The following is a 22,471-nucleotide window of genomic DNA, read 5'->3' as shown; positions in this document are numbered from 1 at the left end:
TGGTTTTCTTTGGTAGAATACAGGAGGGGTTTACCATTGCTTCCTCCCTCACAGTATGAGATGATGCCTTTCAGCATCTTCCTATATCTCTGCTGCCCGATATAGGTGTTTTCCATAGTCTGGGAAACATTCCAGCGGGGATTTGAACCAGCAACCTTCTGCTGGTTAGTCAAGCATTTTCTCACTGTGCCACTTAAGGTGGTAGTAACCCATAATCAGTCTTATAATATTGAGGAAGTCTAGATTTTTTCTAGTCTCTTGGTTTTCTCTAGTTGACCTTTGTTGGTAGATTTGTTTTAAAAGCTGCTTTCTGTAACCATTAGAAACTTCCTTAGTTAAATTTTGGACTCTCGGGGTTTTGGCAAATCTACTGGATTTTGTGCTGGTAGTTGGAGAAAATTAATCACTGGAGAGCCAGTGGGCTCGTTCTCATGACCATACCTCCAGCATGGTGGGCTGGAGGTAAGTCATGCTCCCACCTCATGCCTCCCAGATTACCAGAGTGTCCTTTGTGCTCTGCAACTCATGTGCCCTCACGAATGCCACAGAGGCATTTTCCATTGCTGAAATCAGGACCTGGGGCCTCCACATATACCACAATGCATTGTGGGAGCAGTGGAGAGGCAGCCTTCTGTACTGAAGCAGTTCTCCTCTCCCTGGCCCCACAAGCCACAGGACTCTATGGTAAACATGACTGCCAGCTGCCTGGGTGCAGTTCGCAGCAGCACAGACAACCAAAAAAGAAGGCACAACATCTGCGTTTTCTTCCTGGCTCTCTTTTAACCTGGTAGTGGATCTGGGCTACTCAGGTTCAGAGCTGTTGGGTTGGGAGGCCTCCTGGCTCCCCAGATGACCACAGATTCCTGGATTAACGCCCAGGAAGCTGTAGTGAGAGCAGGCTCAGTTTGTTGTAGGGGTTGTGGTAGGAGCAGGGAGCACCCGGTTCAAACCCTCACTCAGTTATAAAGCTTACTGTGGCCCTGGGACAGTCACTCTCTTCTCAACCTAACCTATCCCACAGGGTTGTTCTGAAGATGAAATGGATGAGGGAGACCTGTATATGCCACTCTAAATTCCTCGGAGGAAGGCAACATACAAATCTACATCCTTGCTTTTTAAATTGATCTTCTACAATATTGGCCTGCCACCAGCCAGTATGCTTTCTCTGGAAAGTTCACTGGGGATTTTACTGGGTGACCAGATTGTTCTCAGATGTTTTAGTCCAGAACTTGTCATGTCTCTCCCACTTCCCATTAGTGTTCAGTCATACTTGTGTCATTTTCTTGTTCAGAGCAGCCAGTGATATGGAGCTAGGCCAGGGGCATGTGGGGAAATAATATACATAAGTGTGACTGAATGCTGTTGGGAAACATTCATTGGATGGAATGTTACTTTTTAGGTTGTCGTCTTTAAGGACACACATGGTTTGATCGCACCCTCAACACTGCCTGTATTGCTGTTCTATATCAGCTGAATGTTTTTGAATGGCTAGGGCTGAAAGAGTTACATAGTTGATTGGTTGATTAATCAGTTAAACACCTTTTGGTGGACTAAAAAGCTGTTCCTGATTGATTGATTGACCAGCAAATTGTTTATCATTTCTAATGCTAATACTTTATAAACACTGCAATTGACTGGTATTATCTTAGAAGAAGCATTCCCTCCTATATGTTGTGTGTGTGTGTGTCTGTGTGTCTGTGTGTGTGTTCGTGTGGGCGGGGGTGGCAGAGGGCAGTGCCTCTTCTTAAGATGGTACTCTGATTCATATATGGCCTAAAAGCAAATACTACATGCTTTTTTCTGCCCAAACAATTTCATTCATACACAAATAAATGTGGATTTAACTTGTACAAATATTTATTTAATTGGGTGATAGGCTTAGTCAAGACATAGTATGTAGAACCTTCAAGAAATATCTAGGGTCTTGTTTATTTTTGCTTTTATCTTTTCCCCCACCGCCTCATCCATCCTGCATACAAAAATGTTTGGAGAAACTTCAGAATGAACCAGACTGTACCTAGCCATCTTATAGCCATTCTCCAGCTTCAGTGGCTCCAAAAGGAGCAGCTGTCATTGTGGAAGTGGTGTCAGGCTAGTCTAACAGCTTCTGAGGACCCAAGGTTGGGAACCCCCTACTCAAGTGCGATGGGTGAATGAACCCTTTGGCTTAGGACAGGGAGTATAGGTAGATTAATGCTGTCACTGAACAATTCCAGAACTTTACTGATGTTGCAGACAGGAATATGCCTGAACATTGATGGGTTCACACTTTGAATGTGTATGATGAAATGATGGAAGTGCTGTGTCAAAACAGGGTTTTATGACTTATTTGCTTGTAAAAATGCAAGGGAAGGGATATTTCAATGCCCTAAATAATAACTTGCTGTGCTTTCTGATACAGTGTTTTTTAAACTTTCAACCAGAAAAAGCTGGGACCTGTCTTGTGGGTTTGTTTAGTTTTTTCAGCAGTACTGAGTGCATAACAGAGCGTCTCAGCCTCCAAGAGCTGGTGGAGGAGAGCTGGTCTTGTGGCAGCAAGTGTGACTTGTCCCCCTAGCTAAGCAGGGTCTGCCCTGGTTGCATTTGAATGGGAGACCACATATGAACACTGTAAGATATTCTCCTCAGGGGATGGAGCTGCTCTGGGAAGAGCAGAAGGTTCCAAGTTCCCTCCCTGGCATCTCCAAGATAGGGCTGAGAGAGACTCCTGCCTGCAACCTTGGAGAAGCTGCTGCCAGTCTGTGTAGACAGTACTGAGCTAGATAGACCAATGGTCTGACTCAGTATATGGCAGCTTCCTGTGTTCCTAACCCTTAAGTCAGGGGTTTCCAAGCTGAAGATCAGGACTTTGGACCCCCTGGGGTATCAATTTAAAAGGGGGTTGGAAATCGGGAGGGAGCTGTCAGGAGGGTAGTGGCCTTCCCTGACATCTCCAAGGTATGAAGATGGCCAGGGACAACAGGAGACAGATGGAGACATAAGCCAACAACCACTTGGCTCCCCTGTTGCTCCCAAAGTCAAGGGGAGGCATAGCAGTGGCACTTCTTTGGCTGACAGACCAGGGGGGAGTTCCCTCTCAGGAGGCGCTTGCTAGAGCTCCCCTAACCTAACGTGCTAGAGTGGCCAGAGAAGTGCCATTGCTGTGCCCGCCCTTGGCTTTGTAAGCAGTGGAGGAGCCAGGAGTGTTTCAGCTCCCTGTCCACCTCCACGTGCCTTGGTGAAGCCGGAGTAGCTTTTTGCTTTTATATTCTCTACAATGTCCCTTCCTGAGTTTTGGATTAGTGTGCAAGCTGAGTACAAAGAATTAAGTGAGAAAGCTATGAAAGCTGTCTGCTCGATTCCTTCTTGAGTGGATCAGAGTTCTCAGCAGTTTCTGCTGTAAAAAGCAAATATCTGTTGACAATAACTTGTAGCCTAAAATTAGATTGACAGTCTCAAACATGAAGCCCAGGTTTCAAAAACTAAGTAGGAGCAAGTGAGCTCATCCTTCTCATTGAAAAGATAAATATGTTTATCTCTGCCTAATCAGTGGCTGACATCTTGATTAACAAAGTGTGGGTGTTCCTGTCATTAGCGAAACACTAGCCCCCACACTTGTCTGCTATGCGTAAAAAGTGTGGATACTCTTCTACTTTTGTGCATGAGAGCAAATACTTACCAGAGCTTGCCCTTGTACTAAGGGCTGCCTCTCCACTGCTCCCACAATGCATTGTGGTATCTGTGGAAGACCCAGGTCCTGATTTCAGCAATGGAAAATGCCGCTGTGGCGTTTGTGAGGAAGTGCTCTGCTGGAGTCTAAACACATTACTTTCAGTGACATGTTTCTGATCTATGCTTCAACAGTCAAGATGTCAGCCAGTAGCTTTAATCATGGGGGTGGGAGGGCAGTGAGTCATGTAACTTTATATATTACCTTAGGGGGTCACAGTAACACAGCTTGAGAACTCCTGCCTTAAGTCTGACTTAAGGTCTGACTCAGTATATGGCAGTTTCCTATGTTCCTATGTAAGTGATGCACCAGACTCCCATCTACGTCAGGGTGCTAAAGGAGCCCTCTGTTGTCCATTGTGGCTTGGGATGATGGGAGTTGTAGTCCAAAAACAACTGGAGCACCAAAGTTGTGCAGCCCTGATCTGAAACCATCAGAACTATTGTTTATTCACATACAGTTTTGTGCAGATTTAGTTGACTGATCAACTAATATCCCATACAATTAATTGACTAAGATTAATTAATCGTTGCAGCCCTAGTCAAGTACATGGGCTTGAGCCATGCTTTAAACTTCATTGAATGGTCCTTTCTGTGCAGTCATTATATTATTCTGGTGAAAATAAAATGGCTTTGTATGGTGGCTGATCAATCCCTTCCTTGTATGTTGTAGGCAGAGCACAGTTATATTTTCTGTGCAAACATTTCCTGACGTACTCAGAATAAATTGTACGTGTCTTTCAAGATGAAAAAATTAAGAAATATACTGTTCCATGCTGTTTCAATAGCACAATGTCACATTACTAGGTCACAGTATTTGGGAATGGAGAATAGTTTTCCAGAGTAATAGAAACTACAGCAACAGCCATAAACTAACCAATGCAGCCTGTCCTACCAAGCAACTTTGGATTAAACATTTGGCTTTGGCAGTAAGCCATGGGAGCTATTATAGCACTGCTATTGGTTTTTTCCCTTTAGGGGCTTATTTTATTGTATATGTAAAACTAACCTTTTCTTCATGGTAGCTGTGACTCACACCATTGGGCTCTTCGTGCAAATGTAGATAGCAGTTTGGGAACCTTCTAAAGCTGTAGACCAGCTGACTTTGGTGGTCTTCTACCTCACAAAATCTGGCTCAATCCATTTAAAAGAATCTGGGCTTATCTGAAGCCACCACGGAGGAGGAGGCGGAGGAGGCCTGAAACAGTTCTGCCACAGCCACAGTAACAAGAAGAAGCAGAATCTGATGCTTCTCATTCAGATTCTGAAACTTTGGATGAGGGTTTGAACTCATCTCCTTTAGACAACATCCCAGATGCTAAACCGGGATTCCCATCAGAAGAGCTCTGCTCTTACTCAGAATATGTTGCATGTATGGCTAAATCTTTGGACTTGCAGGTTAAACAGCAATCCCAGCCCAAAGACAACCCCATATTTGGCCTTATTGAGTCTGATGCACCCACCCTGGTGGTCCTCCCTTTGTTCTCCTGGACATTGCCCGTTCCTTTTGGGAGAAACTTTGATCAACACAACCCATCTCAAGGAGAGTGGAAACCCTCTATCGGGTATAACGAGATAACTGCATGTTCCTACAGAAACATATTACACCACTCTATTGTGGTTGAAGGGGCTCAGTCTTGCACCTTCCACCACTCCTTTTGGTCCCCATTGATAAGAAGGGCTGGATTCTAATGGCCACCACGTATACTCCACCTCATCATTCCAATTAAAGAGGGCAAACTATCAAGCCTGCATAGCCAAATATACACATTTCCTCTTGGGAAAATTGTCTCTGTATCTGGATATTATTTCCCCAGGAACATAAGGAGTAAGTGCATGCTCTCCAGAAAGAAGCCTACAGAAAGGCAAAACAGTTTCACTCAGCAGCACATTCTCTGGGAACATCTGTAGCCCTCCTCAGGCATACATGGTTGTGGGCCTTGGGGCTAGCCCCTGAAGCAAGATCCTAAAGCCCTGGATGTCAAAGCAAGACAAGATACTGAATTTGGCAGAGCTGTACTGAAACTGATTTTCTAGTGCTCTCTCCGCCTGGTGAGTACAAGAAGCCCAATGATGTGAATCACAGAGACCATGAAGAAGAATGCCAGGTTACTTTCCTGTAACTTGGGTTCTTCTAGTGGCCATCTGTGATCTCACACACACACACCCTTCCTCCCTGCTGAAGTCTCTTTAGACCAGCAGACACCCAAACTGAGGAGGAAAGGTGGGAGCACAGTAGAAGGGGGAGGAGTTATTGCCAAAACTTAACAGCAGGTCTACAGCTTTAGAAGGTTCCCAAACTGCTGTCTATGTTTGCACGAAGAGCCCAATGGTGTGACATCACAGATGACCACTAGAAGAACCCGTTATAGGTAAGCAACCTTATGTTCTCCATTATTTTTCTTTATGATTAGGTTCGTGATGCAGCAATAAATAGCCTAGTAGAAATCTACAGACATGTAGGTGAACGTGTAAGGGCCGATCTAAGTAAAAAAGGATTGCCACAGTCTCGGTGAGTGAAGAGTTTCTCTCATCCACTTCTGTTTCTTCTGCTACTGAAATTGATACATTTTAAAAGAAGTTTACATTGCTCCTCAGGGTAGTAGTACCCGGGCTAATTCCTAGTGTTCAAAACCTGAAGCAAATCTGAATTATCTTAGTTTCATAATGTCTCTTGGCTGTTTTATTGCATCAACAGTGTAATCTGTACATTGTATATGCTGATTTAGGCTGTAGATCAGTGAATCTAAGTAAACCAGTTTAAAATTACACTGTGAATTTAAGACCACATTATGATGTGGGCTTTAATATGAGATTAAAAAACACAGCGTATTTGGACACATTATCAACTTGTTTTTCTGTGTTGACATAAAGATTAGGAAGCTGCTATTTTAATAATTGAAAGCTAAGATTAAGGTTATGCAATAAACTTCTTCCGTAATGATTTAATACATTTTGTATGCAGGTTTGAGATGTAGCATTCATTAAAAGCTTATTTCTCCCCCCTCCCCTTCTAATTAATACAGTACTTCTGTAGCAGATTGTGGGTAGTGGAAACAGACAAATCAAAATAAATTTCCTGATGCAAAGTTTAACTGCAAAAACTGTTCCCTAAGCTGGGTTCCTGAAGCCAAAAGCCTTGGCTTCCCCCTTTCCTTGAAAATTCTCCAAAACTTCTGATGAGAATCAAGTTTCCTGAAATCCTGTTTCCCAAGGATCTTCAGAGTTACTCTGTGAGAGAAACCTCTATGCTGGCTTCTGCCCTGAAGGAGCACAACTCCATGCTCCTCACTAAGTCTTTCTGCACATCCCCCCCAACTTCCTTTCTTCTTCCCAGAAATCCCAGCAACAATTCTCTAGGTCCCACCCACCTGGTGTACTGATTCATTGAGCCCTGGAGTTCACCAGCCTGTCAGTCAAGACGAGTTCACTTCCTGTTAAGTGAGGGTGGGGAGGAGACTGGTCACTATAACTTCTATTTGATCAGTGCAATAAAATTTGAAGGGTTTATCTTTTTACCATTGGCATATGCTAATCTTCATTTATAAGTCAAGTACATATCATAGTTTGCCAGTTTGGATGTAATGGCAAATTTTATGATTAAAATAATGGCAAAATTTCACTGAGTTGCCAAAGCAAATACTGTGCTTAAGTCTGTATTCTCAGTTCAAGATTTTGAAGTGTTGACTGTTCAGTTTTTTTTCCCTTCTCCCTTTTGAACTAGGTTGAACATAATTTTTACAAAATTTGATGAGGTCCAGAAATCAGGAAACATGATCCAGGGATCAGGTGGTAAGTAGAAATGCGGTTATACTTATTGCTTTCAATAAGATGAGAACTCTCTTAGAAATGAAGTTTGTTCTCAATTTTCTATCATTGATGTATGGAGTTGGTTCATACATAACACAAAACTATGGTTTGGTGCTACAGGGACAAAACCTGTATTCACACACTTCTTCCTCCCTTTGGCCTCATGTGCTTTCCTTAATTAATTATTACTTGCTTTGTGGTGAACAGTAGTTTGCTGTGGCATCCAAACTGGCAAACTATGATTTGCACTTGCCCTATAAACCAGGATTGGAAGTTTGAATCAAACCCTAGTTTACACACCTAATTTACAGGGCAAGTGCAAACTGTAGTTTGCCAGTTCAGATGTAATGGCAAACTGTGGTTCATCCAAAAGCAGAACATAACTAATTAAATGAAACATACAAGGGTGAAGGGAGAAAGGAATATGATTACTCAAGGCTTTGTCATTAATGGTTTGTTAGTACAAGTGAAATAACACTTAGAATTTGTTCTTGAACCAGTTTTGGAAAAATGTTCTAATTCACTTCACCAGTGATGGTGGGGAGCAAAATAACATTTATGTGATGATGGTCTACTATATTTTAACAATAGAGAGAGGCTCTGTATTGAAGTCATGCATTGTTTTGTGTCCAAATGATATATATTTATTTTTAATAGATGTTTATTATTTTTATATTTTGCTCATATATAGAGTTTCCAAAGATATCTCATCCAGACTGCAGCTCAGATTCACATTTGCCTAGCTTCAGTAAATCTGTAGCATCAGGTTCTTGTTTTATTGCTTAAGGAAATATTATGTTAAAAATCATTGGAGACTTTGCTTTGGTTGATGAGAGTGGCTTAGTATAAAATACATAACATGTTTTGCTACCTTATTTAGAATCTGATTGCATGGCTCATGGCTTCATTGTGCAACCAAAGGGCATGGCTAGAGGTAATGTTTGATGCAGCATCCAGCAGTTAGGGCAATTAGGAGAGTTTCTGGATGTTTTGTTGCTGCTATTGGATGTTCCTGTGCTGCTACAAATATTTATATACTGCTCTTCAACCAAAGTTCTCAAAGCGATTTACATACTGTAAATAAATAATACATAAACAAGATGGTCCCCAAGGGCTCACATTCTTTTAAAAAAAAATGTAAGGCAGATACCAGCAACAGCCACTGGAGGGATACTGTGCTGGGGTTGGATAGGGTCAGTTGCTCTCCCCCGCTAAGTGTAAGAGAATCACCACTTTAAAAGGTGTCTCTTTGCTCAGTTAGCAGGGGTAACTGAAATAGGAATCGTAGAAATAGGATAAGTATGATCCACAGACTTCAGATCCCATACCACCTATTTGGATTAGATTACACAAGCGGGGTCATACCAAATCTTGGTTTGGGATTCCCACCTATAACACATAAAACTGTTTTAGTGAGTCAGAGCATTGGGCCATCTAGCTCAGTATGGTCTACACTGCCTGGCAATGGCTCTCTGTGTTTTTAGAGAGGGATTGAATCTGGGACCTTCTGCATGCAAAGCATGTGCTCTGCCACAGAGCTATTTTCCTTCCCAAGCATGTGCACTGCCCCTGTGCTTCCAGCAAAAATTTGTGGAGAGGGAAAGGAGATCAGGATTACTGTTCCTCTCCCACCCACTTGTCCCAGCCCCCCTGTAGCTGACACAGGCTTCTCACTCTGCTTCTTCTCTATGAGCCAGAGAGCACCCAGCTCAAGCAAAGGATATCTGTGTCTCCCATGATGAGGGCTGAAAGGCATATATGAGCTTTTCTGCCCTGGTTAGCCTTTGTCTGGGTTCAGGTGGTGAATACATCCTTCTGAGCTCAAGGTGCTTGGACTCCCATGGGACTTTGGCTCAGAGAACATGTGTTCTCCTAGGTCAGTTCCCCTCCCCTCCCCATAATCTTTTAAACCATGAAGGGACTATTTCTCCTTTAAATTGTCCATTTCTGTTATGAGCATTGGATCACCCTTGCCCACTTACCACCTTCTCTCCCAACTTGTTTCCCTTCTTTCTTTGCCCAGCCTTTCCCCATTCACTCTGGTGTTGTCTCCTTCCTGTCTATCAAATTATTCTGCTGTGTTTCCTAACTGTGAAGAAAATGTAATGGCATCTTTGTGGAAGAAGGAATTGGCTTTGGGGAAGATTTGCCATTAGGCTTGTATCCCCTAAACCTAACTCCACCCTAACTTGTTCCTGCTTAAATGATCCTTGGGGTTGGCAATTGGGGTCGAAGGGACCAATCATGCTTCCTTCATTCCAGTTAACTCCTTTCCCCATTCTTTCAGCTGCAAATGCGACTATCTCCTTCACAACTTAAACAATCCTTTGTTTGAAGGGAAGAAATCAGGAGGCTTGCTACCTTTCAGCTTAACTGCTGGTGGCTGGCGGAGAACGGTGTGCCTGCACATTTGCTTTCATGTGCTGCCAATCTTTGCTGGCAGTATGAGGGCAATGTGCATGCTTGGGGAAGGATACTAACTTTGTGGCAGAGCACATACTTTGCATGTAGAAATGCATCTGACTGGTTGGATTAGGATCAAGAGGTTTTTGAATTGCATCCTAATTAAATTTGCATTCTGAGATTAATAGCTCTTAATGGAAGTAACAAACACTCACTAATACTAGTACACCGCCCAGAGCCTCTGGATGGGGCAGTTTATAAATTTAATACATACATACATTCATTCATACATATATACATACATACACACTAGTGCTAATACTACTTCATCTCTAGTTGGGGCAGAGAGTCCTGCAAAGTGTTACTGTTGTTTCATGTGATGTAATTTTCAGCCAACCTTGGAATAAAAGAGTAAAGTCTGCTTTCGCACTCCCATCATATAAGGGGAAGTGGTCATGTTTAACCAGATATTGGAAGCTAGCCCATTTGTTTCATTTGAAACGAAATAATACAGCTCCCATAATCCCCAACTACAGTGGCCAATAGTGGGGGATTATAGGAGTTGTAGGCCAACATCTGCAGGAGGGCCAAAGTTGAACAGCTCTGGTCTAATGGGACAGTTCATAGATGATGAGGGCAAGCAGCCATTAGCTGAAAGAATATTCATGCTGGATCAGGAAGAGTGGGTACCTTCTGATAAACTGGGTGGTGTTTCTGGTTTGATGTTTTAGATGTCTGTAATGCATGTGTTGTAACAACTTAGAAAATAATTATTACCCTAGTCTTTCAAGCTGTAATATCCTAGGTTCCTTGTGGTTGTTACTAATGTCCACCATTGTTTGTGTTATAATGGCTGACATTCTGACGAAATTACTCAGTAGCATTACTGGCTAAATTTCAATAGAATTTCATCTATCTATCTATCTATCTATCTATCTATCACATTTGTACACTGCCCCAACTTTCATCTCTGGGCAGTTTACAATAGTATAAAACAAGTTAAAATATATACAAAAACTTAAAATTTAACAAATTAAAAATCAGCCACGAATTAAAACCTTAAAAATTTAAAGAACAGAAAAAGCTTGAGTGAAGAGGTGGGTTTTCTAATGCTTTCTAATAATTGTCAGAGATGGGGAGGATCGTATCTCAGTAGGGAGTGCATTCCACAGTCTCGGGGCAGCAACCGAGAAAGCCTGTCCTTGCGTGGCCACTAGCCGAGCTGGCGGCAACTGGAGATGGACCTCTCTGGATGACCTCAGTGGGCGGTGGGGATCATAATGAAGAAGACGTTCTCTTAGATACCCAGGGCCTAAGCCATTTAGGGCTTTATAAGTTATGCCAAGTACTTTGTATTTTGCCCGGAAACCGCTATCTATCTATCTAATCATATTTATATACCACCTGATATTTGCATCTCTAGGTGATAATTTCTAGTACATTTCTAAGTGGCAATCTCTAGTAAATTTAGCCAGGATGTCAGCCAGTGTACTTTGCGGTAACATAGAGAAAGGAAGGAGCTTTACAAAGTAGTTTGAACTTGACTTCTAAATCTCTCAATGCTGTGATTGACATCAAGTAGCAAATAGGGTTTTTTGCTTAATGAAGAAATACATTTGGCATCAGGCACAGTGGTTGCTCTTGGGGGTCTGTTTAGAACTTGCAGGCCTCCATGACAACCATAAGCCCACCTGGCTTGAAACACAAGGTATTTCGTGACTTGAAACATGCAAGGCACTGCCAATTCTGATATCTTCCACTTTCCTGGAAACAGTGGGGAGGTGGTGATGTTGTATAGTTATTTGGAGTGTTTTTATCTTCACCTTCTTCCATTTTCATTAGAGTAGCCGACAAAAATCACCCAGGAGATTGAAGGTTGCCTTGAAGGGTTGAGTGGCTGAGGAATAATCACTCTCATAGTTGAGTATGATCCTCACTGCACATTAAGGTCATTAGGAGAGCTCCATCTCTGGCTACCACCAGCTTGCCTGGTTGCAACTTGGGATTGGGCCTTCTCTGTAGCTGCTTCTGGGCTCTGGGATGTTCTCCCTATGGCCTAAGAGCTATGGCAGCCTTTAAAAGAGTCCTAAAAACATATTTTTGTAGCTTGGCCTTTAGTGAGTACTGAAATGATTTTAAACTGGTTTTAGTTTTATTTGCTTGCTTTTTGTTTTTATCTGTTTTTATATTTGTGAACCATCCTAGAGCTATCTGGGTGAGGCTGTATAAAAATCTAATAAACAAACCGATATATAGTAGCAGCTTTCATTTGGCCATCATTGCAGGAGAAGATGGGTTATCTCTTACTTCTGCAATAACTCACTGCCTCTTTGTATATGAAGGGCATTTAATTTGTTAATTTGTTAGATTTCATTTTTATACTGCCCTTCCAAAAATGGTTCAGGGCAGTTTACATTAAAATAAAACTAAAATCAATTAACTGTTAAAATTAAAAACTGTAAGAACAACATAAAACTTATTAAAACAAAACAGTTTGTAAAACCCTGGAAAACCAGGCCAAACATTTACAGTTTAAAAACAGTTTAAAAACCCTGGAAGGCCCGGCCGAACAGATAGGTTTAAGGGCTCTCCTGAAAGACAAAAATGAACTTTATTTTTCTGTGGTACCAATTGAGTTGAATCGGATCTATGTAAGGTCAATGCTTATTAAGTAATGTAGACATTATCTGGAGCAAAAATGTAGGCTTCTGCCACGTTAAATAATAATGTAGATTTCTGCCACAAATAGTAATGGGAGACACACTGACTAATATCACATCTGTGTGCAGAAGCACATTTTACGCAAGCAGGGAGGAGGGGGTACTTTAGCTGATGCCCCCTCAAAATACATCCTTGAAGGTCTCCAGCCCTCAGGGACGTACTTGGGGGCAGCAGAAGAAAGGAGACATGATTTAAAATTGCATCTCCTCCCGCCTTGTGTAGGTGAAACGTTCTTCTCTGCACACAACATTAGTCAGTATGGCGCTTGGTGTGTTTATCTGAACCGGAAGACGGTGATATTTGGTACTGTTTCTGATCCTTGTTTTCAACAGCTGCTTCCAAAGTAAAGCAGCTAGAACCCAACTGCCAGCATAGCTCTATGTGGTTTTCGTTTCCCAGAAGCAGCACTTAAAAGCATAGTCCATCTTTTAAAATAAGGGGCACCTAGTAACCTCCTTATAGTATTACCAATATCAAACAGGTTAGAATTTGAGGGCTGTATATTGCTGGAACAAATATTTCTGGAAAATAGAGGACTGGATGTAAGAAAGCTAGATACCAGTCCTTGCCCTCCTTATATGTTGACTTTGTGTAAGTCACTGTGCTGCTAAGAGGCTACATTTATAAAAAGCCATTTTGTAACCCATTCTGAGGGCTTGGAGTAAATGAACCAACAACTCTCTTAAGTATGAAGGGTTTTGTTTGTTTTTTAATTGCAGTGCATCAGCATTTTCCCCAAATAGATCTTAAGAAATCCCAGCTTAAAGATTCTTATCCATGGGGCTTTGTTTTTAAGCTTTAATAGTGTTATGAATAAAACACCCGTTGTTGGGGGTGGGTTGTTTCTTGAAGTGGGTTTGACTTATATAATGGAAAGGAGGATTTCGTCTTGTGGATATGCTGTTAGTTGCTAGGCTACAAGAAGGTCTTTTCAGTCCTTCAGAGCCAGAAAATGGAGTTAAGCTGCATGTTGGATTTCTCAGCATTTCCTAATGCTTCTCTCTCTTATAATTAATCAATCTTGGGAAATAGAAATTGCATGTTTTTCCTTAGCTGCTTCAGGCTTTGGGAAAGCTAATTATTTTTCTGTAACTGCCGTTTTTAATTACTCAGATGTGGTTGTACCTAAAAATACATTTTCGTCATGGAAAAAAGCCTGACTAGCCAGTTTGGCATATTGGTATAGTATGATGCATTGATCTGGAGTTGGCTTTGAGATTGAGGAAGCTTTTGAAGTAATGCTTCATGGAACCAGTCCTGTTCCATGTACTGGAGCTTGCAAGGGAGCTGATCCCAATGCAGTTAAAGTGTGAAGCACACATCAAACTCCTTCACTGTTTAAAAATCTGTATAGGGGTGGGTTCCTAAGTCCTCTGTTGCCAGCTCCATTGTTCTAAGCAAAAGAACAAACCACTTTCCCCAACCATTTCAGGAATGATAGTTGGATATCTTAGATGGCACAACATTTTGTCTACCTTGCAGAGGTTTGCTTGAATCCCTCTGATTTGTATTACTGTTGTGGTGCTCTGTGGTGGTCATGCAGTCAAGGTGCTATGTACCTCACTCTTCTGGTTGTCTGGCCAGTACCCAAGTGCATGGGGAGATATCTAAGTAAACAGCTTTTCTTTGCATTCTAGTGTTGTGTTTCTGGGTTCTATTATTTAATCATGGTAACTTAAAAAAATTTTTTCCAGTAGTACACAGGCAGAATTACCATTAGGTGAGCGAGGTATAGGTTTACAACAGGGCATTTGGGATTTGGTCACAGTGATGCTTCCTAAATCCAGAAACAGCTGCCTTCCCAACTGCAGCTAAGTTGATAGCATTGTCTAGAACTGCAGTTTCAACATGACAAGAAGTTGAATGAATGAGTTAAACAGTGTGGGTCCTGTATCAGGAATGGGAAGGCACAACATGTCTTGGTATTGATTCCATTTCTGGCAATCCTGTGGATGGGTATGTCAGTGTTGGTGCTTTGTATGTGGAGTCTATAAATGTATTGCGATTGGCATCCTTTGTAAAATGCACCTGCAAATCTACATGGTAGATCTTAAATCAGGAGTTGGGATGGATCACTCAGGATGGCTGGCTTGCTTGACAGGTATTGACTTTTGTCAAAATAGCCAAAGGAGGAAAGGAAGGAGTCAAATCATATAGGCCTACAGCATACTCTAAGTTGTCTGGGTCAGTGTGATATAAGGGACAGAAAACATTTGTAAGATGAGGGGTGTTAACTGATGTCCTGTACTGACAGTCAGCACGAAATACAGGATTTCCTTTTTGCATGGTTGGAGTGCAGTGAAATGGACAGTCTGTCTTATGGCCTACTTGGAACAAAATTTTCAGAGAGGTAAGGTAGGAAACTACCACTGAGTCCCAGCTTGCATATAGGAGGATGGCGGCTACAAAGCTGCCCCAAATGAACTCTGCTGCAATACCACCAACCTGGCCCTGCAACATCAACCAGTTAGGAAGCAAGTCTGCCACAGTTTTCACAATTCTAAATAAATCAACAAGGGTAATATATAAAAGAGTCATTCAAAAACTGCTGTTCTATATCTATGAGTTAGATAAACCATCTTTAAACACCAGCTTTGTGGAATAGAATTTGATACTTCTAATATTGTCATAAGGAATTTGCAAGTAACATGGACAATGTTTTGGTTTTACTTTACTTCAATGAAGGGAAGGAGGATCTCAGTGCAAACATTATAGTGCTGATAAAATTCTTAATTGGAATTCTGGAAAGAAAAGGCAAATATGCATGTCAAGTGTACTTATAGAAAGATGCTAGATTTGCGCTCTCTCTCTCTCTCTCTCTCTCTCTCTCTCTCTCTCTCTCTCTCTCTCACACACACACACACACACACACACACACACACACCCCAAATAATATTCAGTCATCGAACTTGATTTTTAAAAACCCACAGGATTGTAATCCCTAAATGGCTGGAATTTTGCTTTAAGGTAAATTTACCTCACGTTAACAAACTAATGGGAATAATGATATTTGGAGGAATACAGGTTTCTTCTGATCAGTGTCTGTTTGAATTGGTTAGGTATATTGCATTGACAAGGAATCATTACATGTACATGTTTGAAATCCCTCTGGTTGATCACAGTTTTCCAGAAGTGATGTGATAGTTGTGGAAAGAGCAATACTGTTCTACCGAATCTTGTCTGATGCAGAGGAGACTTTTATTTTGGAGGAGAGGTAGCAGTCACTCCTTGCACTAGGTCGAAGAGGGTGGAGAGTTAACTGGTGTTTAAGTTGACAAGACACTGCACTTGCACTGTAGTATTGCTTTCAGTTCCAGTCCTCGTCTAGCATCACAGGACCACTGCAGATCATGACTGCCAGCAAAGGTAGGAGGCATTTTGCTTTACAAACAAGCAGTAAGAATGCAAAGAGGCCAGAGATTACTTATCCTGTTATGTCGTCATCACCATAGAACAAGTTGGTTTTTTTAACCTGATATTTAATAAATTGATTATTCTGTAACATTAACATGATGAAGAAAAGTTTAGGCAAATGGTGTCTCCGCAGCGTATACTGAAGGGAATTCAAAGAAGCCATCTACACATTAATATGGATAAATGGATCTGGAATGAAGAAATTGAATCATTGAGGGCAAAATATATCATACTGTTTGAAAATGCTTGCTGGTTGTTTGCCTGACTTCTTACGTGACATACTTTAATTGCTTGCAGGGGGGAGGAAAATCAGCTGTAGAATAGCCTCGTAGAAGCCTAGGGTTTTTTAATTGCAGGATTTGTTGGGTTAAACGGCATGTGTGAAGTGAGAGTGAATGGCAGCCAAGGAAGATGTTAAAAAAAGAAAAGAAAGAGCAGTACTTTTCTGTAAATGTAAGCTTATGTTTTGGGCAAAGATCCCAGTTCTACAGCAGCGCAGATGCCTATTCAAGTCGGATATGCAAAGAAATAGGAAAGAGAAGGTGGTGATGCTGAAGAATCTGCATTCCTGTGAAGCATTAATTTGCAGGAGAGCTGTACAGACCGCTGTTTTTGTGCCAGGGCTGCATTTTGTTTCAGGGAACAGTTCATGTTAGCCATCTTTGACTAAAGAAAGCTATGTCTCTACTGTTCTCCTTGATCTCCCCACCCTCTTCTCAAAGATTGCTTGTGGTTTTTTGTGGAAACGGGGGTTTCCCTCCTGCTTGTTCTGTTGATAAAACATGATTGACTTATTTTTAACAGATTAAGCAGGAGAGGAGAACTAAACATGTTATGGTTGATGTGTGGTATAAAACTTTGCTGCGTATCATTTGCTTTCTGTTATCTGTATCATCTTCCTAGGATCTGCTGTAATGTGTTATAATGTGTCCTCCAGCTGACTAAAATTCTTGTAGTCAGTTAAACAACCAATAAAACCATATTATTATTTTATCTCAGTGCAGGTGATATTTAAATGTTAATTAAGCAAAGGTAATGATTTGTAGTCACCTAATGGCACAGTGGGGAAATGACTTGACAGCAAGCCAGAGGTTGTTGGTTCAAATCCCCGCTGGTATGTTTCCCAGACTGTGGGAAAAACCTATATTGGGCAGCAGCGATATAGGAGGATGCTGAAAGGCATCATCTCATGCTGCATGGGAGATAGCAGTGATAAACCCCTCCTGTATTCTACCAAAGAAAACCACTGGGCTCTGTGGGCACCAGGAGTCGACACTGACTTGATGGCACACTTTGCTTTACTAATTATTCTTTTTACTCAACTAAAATGGTGCAAAAGTAGTTCATTGTTTAAATAATCATCTTCCTTGTTTGAAAAGGAAAAATCCTTGTAGATTATATGTTTAGTTCTGTTTTACTGACCAGTCTTTCCAAGCAGCCTTTACTGACTAAAATCTGTTTGAGAATGTAGAAGTTTAATTACTGGTGCAATAATGTATATCGTATATGAACAAATTGTTTCCTTTAATGTCTAGAATCAAGTAAATGACTTGCTACTTGTGGTAAAATTAATATTGGTCAGAACTGGTCGAGACCTTGCTGTCTTGAATTGAAATCCACTTGCTGGCCTTGGCTTCAGTTTTGCTCATCTGTAAAATGGGAGTTATTACCAGTCTCACAGGACTAGTATATGGCAGCTGATGTGTTGTAAATTGAACTATCTGTCCTTCTAGCCCAGTCATCTCAGTTCAGACTGGTAGCACCTCTCCAGTTTTTCAGAAGTCCTTCAAGCTTTGGTGTCTGGAAATGTTGAGAACAGAAGCAAAGCCCTTATACCCTTCAATGTACAGCTCTGTTACTAAGCTATGGCCCCTCCAGTAAAGCTGTATTGAAGATTAATGCAGTATTAGCAGACTAGTAGGTGAGGCCCATTGTTGACTGGGCAAAGTCATTTTGCATAGATTACTGACATGAAAGTAAAAGAAATTAAATATATCATAGAATTTTTCATTGATGTGCTTGCAAAAGGGAAGTAATCTACAGTGACTGTTGCTGGTGTCTATCGTATGTTTCTTTTAGATTGTGAGCCCTTTGGGGACAGGGATCCATCTTATTTATTTATTATTTCTCTGTGTAAACCCCCCTGAGCCATTTTTGGAAGGACAGTACAGAAATTGAATAAATAATAATAAGTCCAAACTCAATGGTGGGAACACTATACAAGCCATAAACGCCTGGGCTATACCCATCATTAGATACACTGCAGGAATAATAGACTGGACTCAGGCAGAGCTAGAGATGTTAGATCGTAAGACCAGGAAAATAATGACCATCAATCATGCACTGCATCCCCGCAGTGATGTAGATAGGTTATACCTTCCTTGCAGCTCAAGTGGAAGAGGAATGCTGCAGGTCCATCAAACAGTAGAAGAGGAGAAAAGAGGCCTTGAAGAATATATAAAGGACAGTGAAGAAGAAGCACTTAAAATGGTTAACAACGAGAAATTATTAAACATCAATGAAACAAAGCAGACCTACAAGAAAGAACAAGTCAAGAACTGAGCAGAAAAATGGAAAAATAAGCCACTGCATGGTCACTATTTGTGCGATACAACTGGAAAATCAAACATCATTAATACCTGGCAGTGGCTTAAGAATGGCAACTTGAAAAAAGAAATAGAAGGTTTAATACTGGCTGCGCAAGAACAGGCACTAAGAACAAATGCAATAAGAGCAAAAGTAGAAAAATCAACAACAAACAGCAAGTGCCACCTTTGTAAAGAAGCAGTTGAAACAGGTGACCACTTAATTACCTGTTGCAAAAAGATTGCACAGACTGACTACAAACAAAGACATGACAAGGTAGCAGGGATGATACATTGGAACATCTGCAAAAAATACAAGCTATCTGTAGCCAAAGATTGGCGGGACCACAAAATTGAAAAAGTTGTAGAAAATGAAGATGTAAAAATATTATGGGACTTCTGACTATAAACAGATAAACATCTGCTACACAATACACCAGATATAACTGTAATCAAGAAGAAAGAAAAACAAGTCAAAATAATTGACATAGCAATACCAGGTGACAGCAGAATAGAAGAAAAAGAAATAGAAAAAAATTACAAAATATAATGATCTTCAGATCGAAATTGAAAGGTTGTGACAGAAGAAGACCAAAATAATCCCAGTAGTAATTAGCACCCTAGGTGCAATTCTAAAACACCTTGAAGAGCACCTCAATACCATAGGGGTCACAGAAATTGCCATCAGTCAATTACAAAAAGCAACTTTACTGGGAACAGCTTACATTTTGCGATGATATAACAACAATAATAATATTGACAATATAATTCAGGCATCCCAGGTCCTTGAGAAGGAGTCAATGTCTGGATAAAACAAACCAGTCAATAACACCTGTCTGTGTAAACAAGAAATAATAATAATAAAGTAAAAGAGTTTGAAATTTGTTTGATTTCAACTTGAAACGTTCATTTTATTGTATAATATTTGGTAAATATGTTATTTTATTGTATAATGATATATGCTAAAATTTGAATCATAGTAAATTTGAATCTGAGAAAGAATTTCTCTAGGCTACTTTCAGTGGCAGGGTTGTTCATGAAAATTTGTGTCTGTAGGTAGTCAAAGAATGATATGATGAAATTTTAGAATTTCCTATAAAATTAAAACAAATGATTTAAAATGTTCAGCAAGCATATTCCAGTGTAAAAAGAGTACACTCATCTAATTTTAGTGGCAAGATTCTGTATAAAAAATTTGATGTCTGTAGGTCCTTGGGGGAGCCACCTAATTGCACAGCGGGGAAATGGCTTTACTAGCAAGCCAGAGGTTGCCGGTTCAAATCCCCGCTGGTTTCCCAGACTATGGAAAACACCTATATCGGGCAGCAGTGATATAGGAAGATGCTGAAACGTATCATCTCATACTGTGCAGGAGGAGGCAATGGTAAACCCCTCTTGTATTCTACCAAAGAGAACCACAGGGCACTGTGGTCGCCAGGAGTCGACACCGACACAACGGCACACTTTAGCTTTACTTTAGGTCATTGGGAAGTATGGCTTTATTTTGCACAACCAAGCACAAATTCTTCAAAATATATAATAGATGAACGATATAATAAATTTGTACAAATGGTGAAATTCTTCCAAAAAAGCCAAGCCCTTTGTGACAGATTCTCTGTGACAGATTGTCCTGTGTCAGTGAGGGATATTTTTCTTTAAATGATTATGAATTTGAGGCAGTTCAGGTGTGAAATAGTTTGTCTTATAAACCTTGGCTTTGTCCCTGCTGTAGTAGAACTACCATAGCTCTTCCCCGAATAGTTGCACCATTGATTGCTTAGCATTTAAGTGTAATCTTGATCCTACTCTGTGAAGCTGTCATTTCACATTCCCAGATCCTTCTTTCTGGATCAGCAATCAAGAGTGTAAATATGACCCTTCCTAATAGTGATGATTGTTTATAAAGTACCTCAGGCAGTAGGTGCTGTATGGATGTATTTTCTGCTTGCCAGAGAGATCTCACTGTTCTGAGGACATCTAGTGAATGAATAGGAACTTAGGAAGCTGCCTTAAACCATTGGTCCATCTTGCTCAGTATTTTCTACACTGTCTGGCAGTGGTTCTCCAAGGTTTCAGGCGTGAGACTTACCCGCCCCATCTGGAGACGCCAGGGATTGAAGTCAGAACCTTCTGCATGCAGAGCAGATGCTCTACCACTGAACCACAGCCCCATCCCCTCTATAAAATAAGCTTTTATATATTCCATGGATGGTTGGGGTGGGCTGTGGCTTCTCGGCTCATGTGTATGCATGTGTGGGCAAGCAAAGTGGTGTCGCTTCAAGCTGTTAGTTTCTAATAGGGGCTCTCAGTTTCTTGATGGTAGGACAGTAAAAGGGTGGTTGGTGGTGACGTTTTGTATATGTTTAATGTTGTTGCTGAGAAGAGCCATCTGGGGAATGGGAATGAGGAATAGAAGCCATCATATCTATAAAGGAGGTATGTGTCTCCAGCTCTCAAAATGCCCCCCCCCCAAAACACACACACACACACACACACACACACACACACATACACACACACACACACAACACACCAACCTTTCTCTGGGATTCCTTGGGGTGACATTAATGTAGCATTGCATATGTACATACAGAGTTGCCGGAATATGGACCTAACTGCTATGTGGTTGAGACTGTAAAACAGCTCACTGCACTTCACACGCCACAGAGAAGAGCATTTATTTAAATGGCATATTTTGATAAATGCCTTGCTTTGCATTTTATACTGTTAGTGTGTAGATGTTACAAGCTCTGTCTGTTCATCCTGATAAAGACATTACTTTGCTGTTGCTGTAGAGGTTTTGTCTTGTGTACCCTTACATATAGATTTAACATGCTACCTGGCAAATAACTTTCTGTGCACTGGTTTTGTTGTTGTTTTTACAAAGCAGCTCATAATCTGTTGGGGAAATATCAGTGCTATACATTGTTTTATTGATCTTGAATTTGTACGTTGTCAGAGTGTTCTATGACGAAAGGAAAGGGGTGAAAGGAAAAGTTCTTGATACTCCTAATGAAAGGACCTGGCAACCAAATGCCATTTAAGGTTCTGTGTTCTACAGAGCAGATGACAGAACAAAATTACTCCCCACCTCACCCCTGAAGTCTTGTGTAACATCTTCTTCTGTTAGTCTTTGTTTTTTCCAGACCTACTGATCTACTTTGTATTTTCAGATCTACTCTTGGAGGGGATTATTTTATTTATTTATTCAACACATTTCTATACTATTCATGTCTCTGGGCAGTTTACAATAAAATATAATTAAAACAAAATTAAAACATTAAAACAATTTTAAATTTAAGGTTTATTAAAAGAATTTTTTAAATTAAAATTGTAATCCTAATTAAAAGCCTGGGTGAACAGATGTCTTGACCAACCTTTTAAAAGTTGTCAGAGATGGGGCTGCTCTGTCTGCTGAGTTAGGGACTCTGTTGGGCAGTAGTGTGATCAGTACACCAACAGAAGTCCCACTTTTCCCCTGGTCCCTAAACTCAAGTACACATTTGATATAGTCAGACGCAGAAATGCTGATAAGGGAGAAGTTATTCCTACCACAGCCACTCCATCTCCCCGCCCATGTCCTCTCACCTGCTCCTCAACAGAGTTCCCTGGAGGGAGAAGCTGGGACCAGACTGGGCCACCAGCCTCTCTCAACCAAGTTTCTGTGATATATACCAGGTCGGTCCCTTCATCCAGAATCAAATTCTGAGAGGAGAGGAGGGGAGAGCTGGTCTTGTGGTAGCAAACATGACTTGTCCCCTTAGCTAAGCAGAGTCTGCGCTGGTTGCATATGAAAGGGAGACTAGAAGTATGAGCATGTAAGATCCCTT

General features: G+C 41.0%; 1 protein-coding gene across 42 annotated transcripts in view; it reads left to right on the top strand.

Annotated features, from left to right (window-relative positions):
• Nucleotides 1-22,471, top strand: part of CLASP1 (cytoplasmic linker associated protein 1) — a 314,919-nt gene that overhangs the window by 112,432 nt on the left and 180,016 nt on the right. For 40 of the 42 annotated variants that reach the window (XM_053312677.1, XM_053312569.1, XM_053312671.1 and 37 more), the window contains 2 exons: nt 6,123-6,220; nt 7,433-7,500. In XM_053312677.1, the coding sequence (XP_053168652.1) occupies nt 6,123-6,220; nt 7,433-7,500 (166 nt within the window). Of the gene's footprint in view, nt 1-733; nt 788-6,122; nt 6,221-7,432; nt 7,501-15,826; nt 16,009-22,471 lie in introns of those variants that run through there. The other 2 variants (XM_053312626.1, XM_053312633.1) reach the window with 2 other exon arrangements.

This window comes from Hemicordylus capensis, chromosome 1, assembly GCF_027244095.1.
Source record: "Hemicordylus capensis ecotype Gifberg chromosome 1, rHemCap1.1.pri, whole genome shotgun sequence".
Classification (NCBI taxonomy): Eukaryota; Metazoa; Chordata; class Lepidosauria; order Squamata; family Cordylidae; genus Hemicordylus; species Hemicordylus capensis.
Note: the sequence above shows the minus strand (reverse complement) of the source record. Positions and strands in the feature narration are given on the sequence as shown.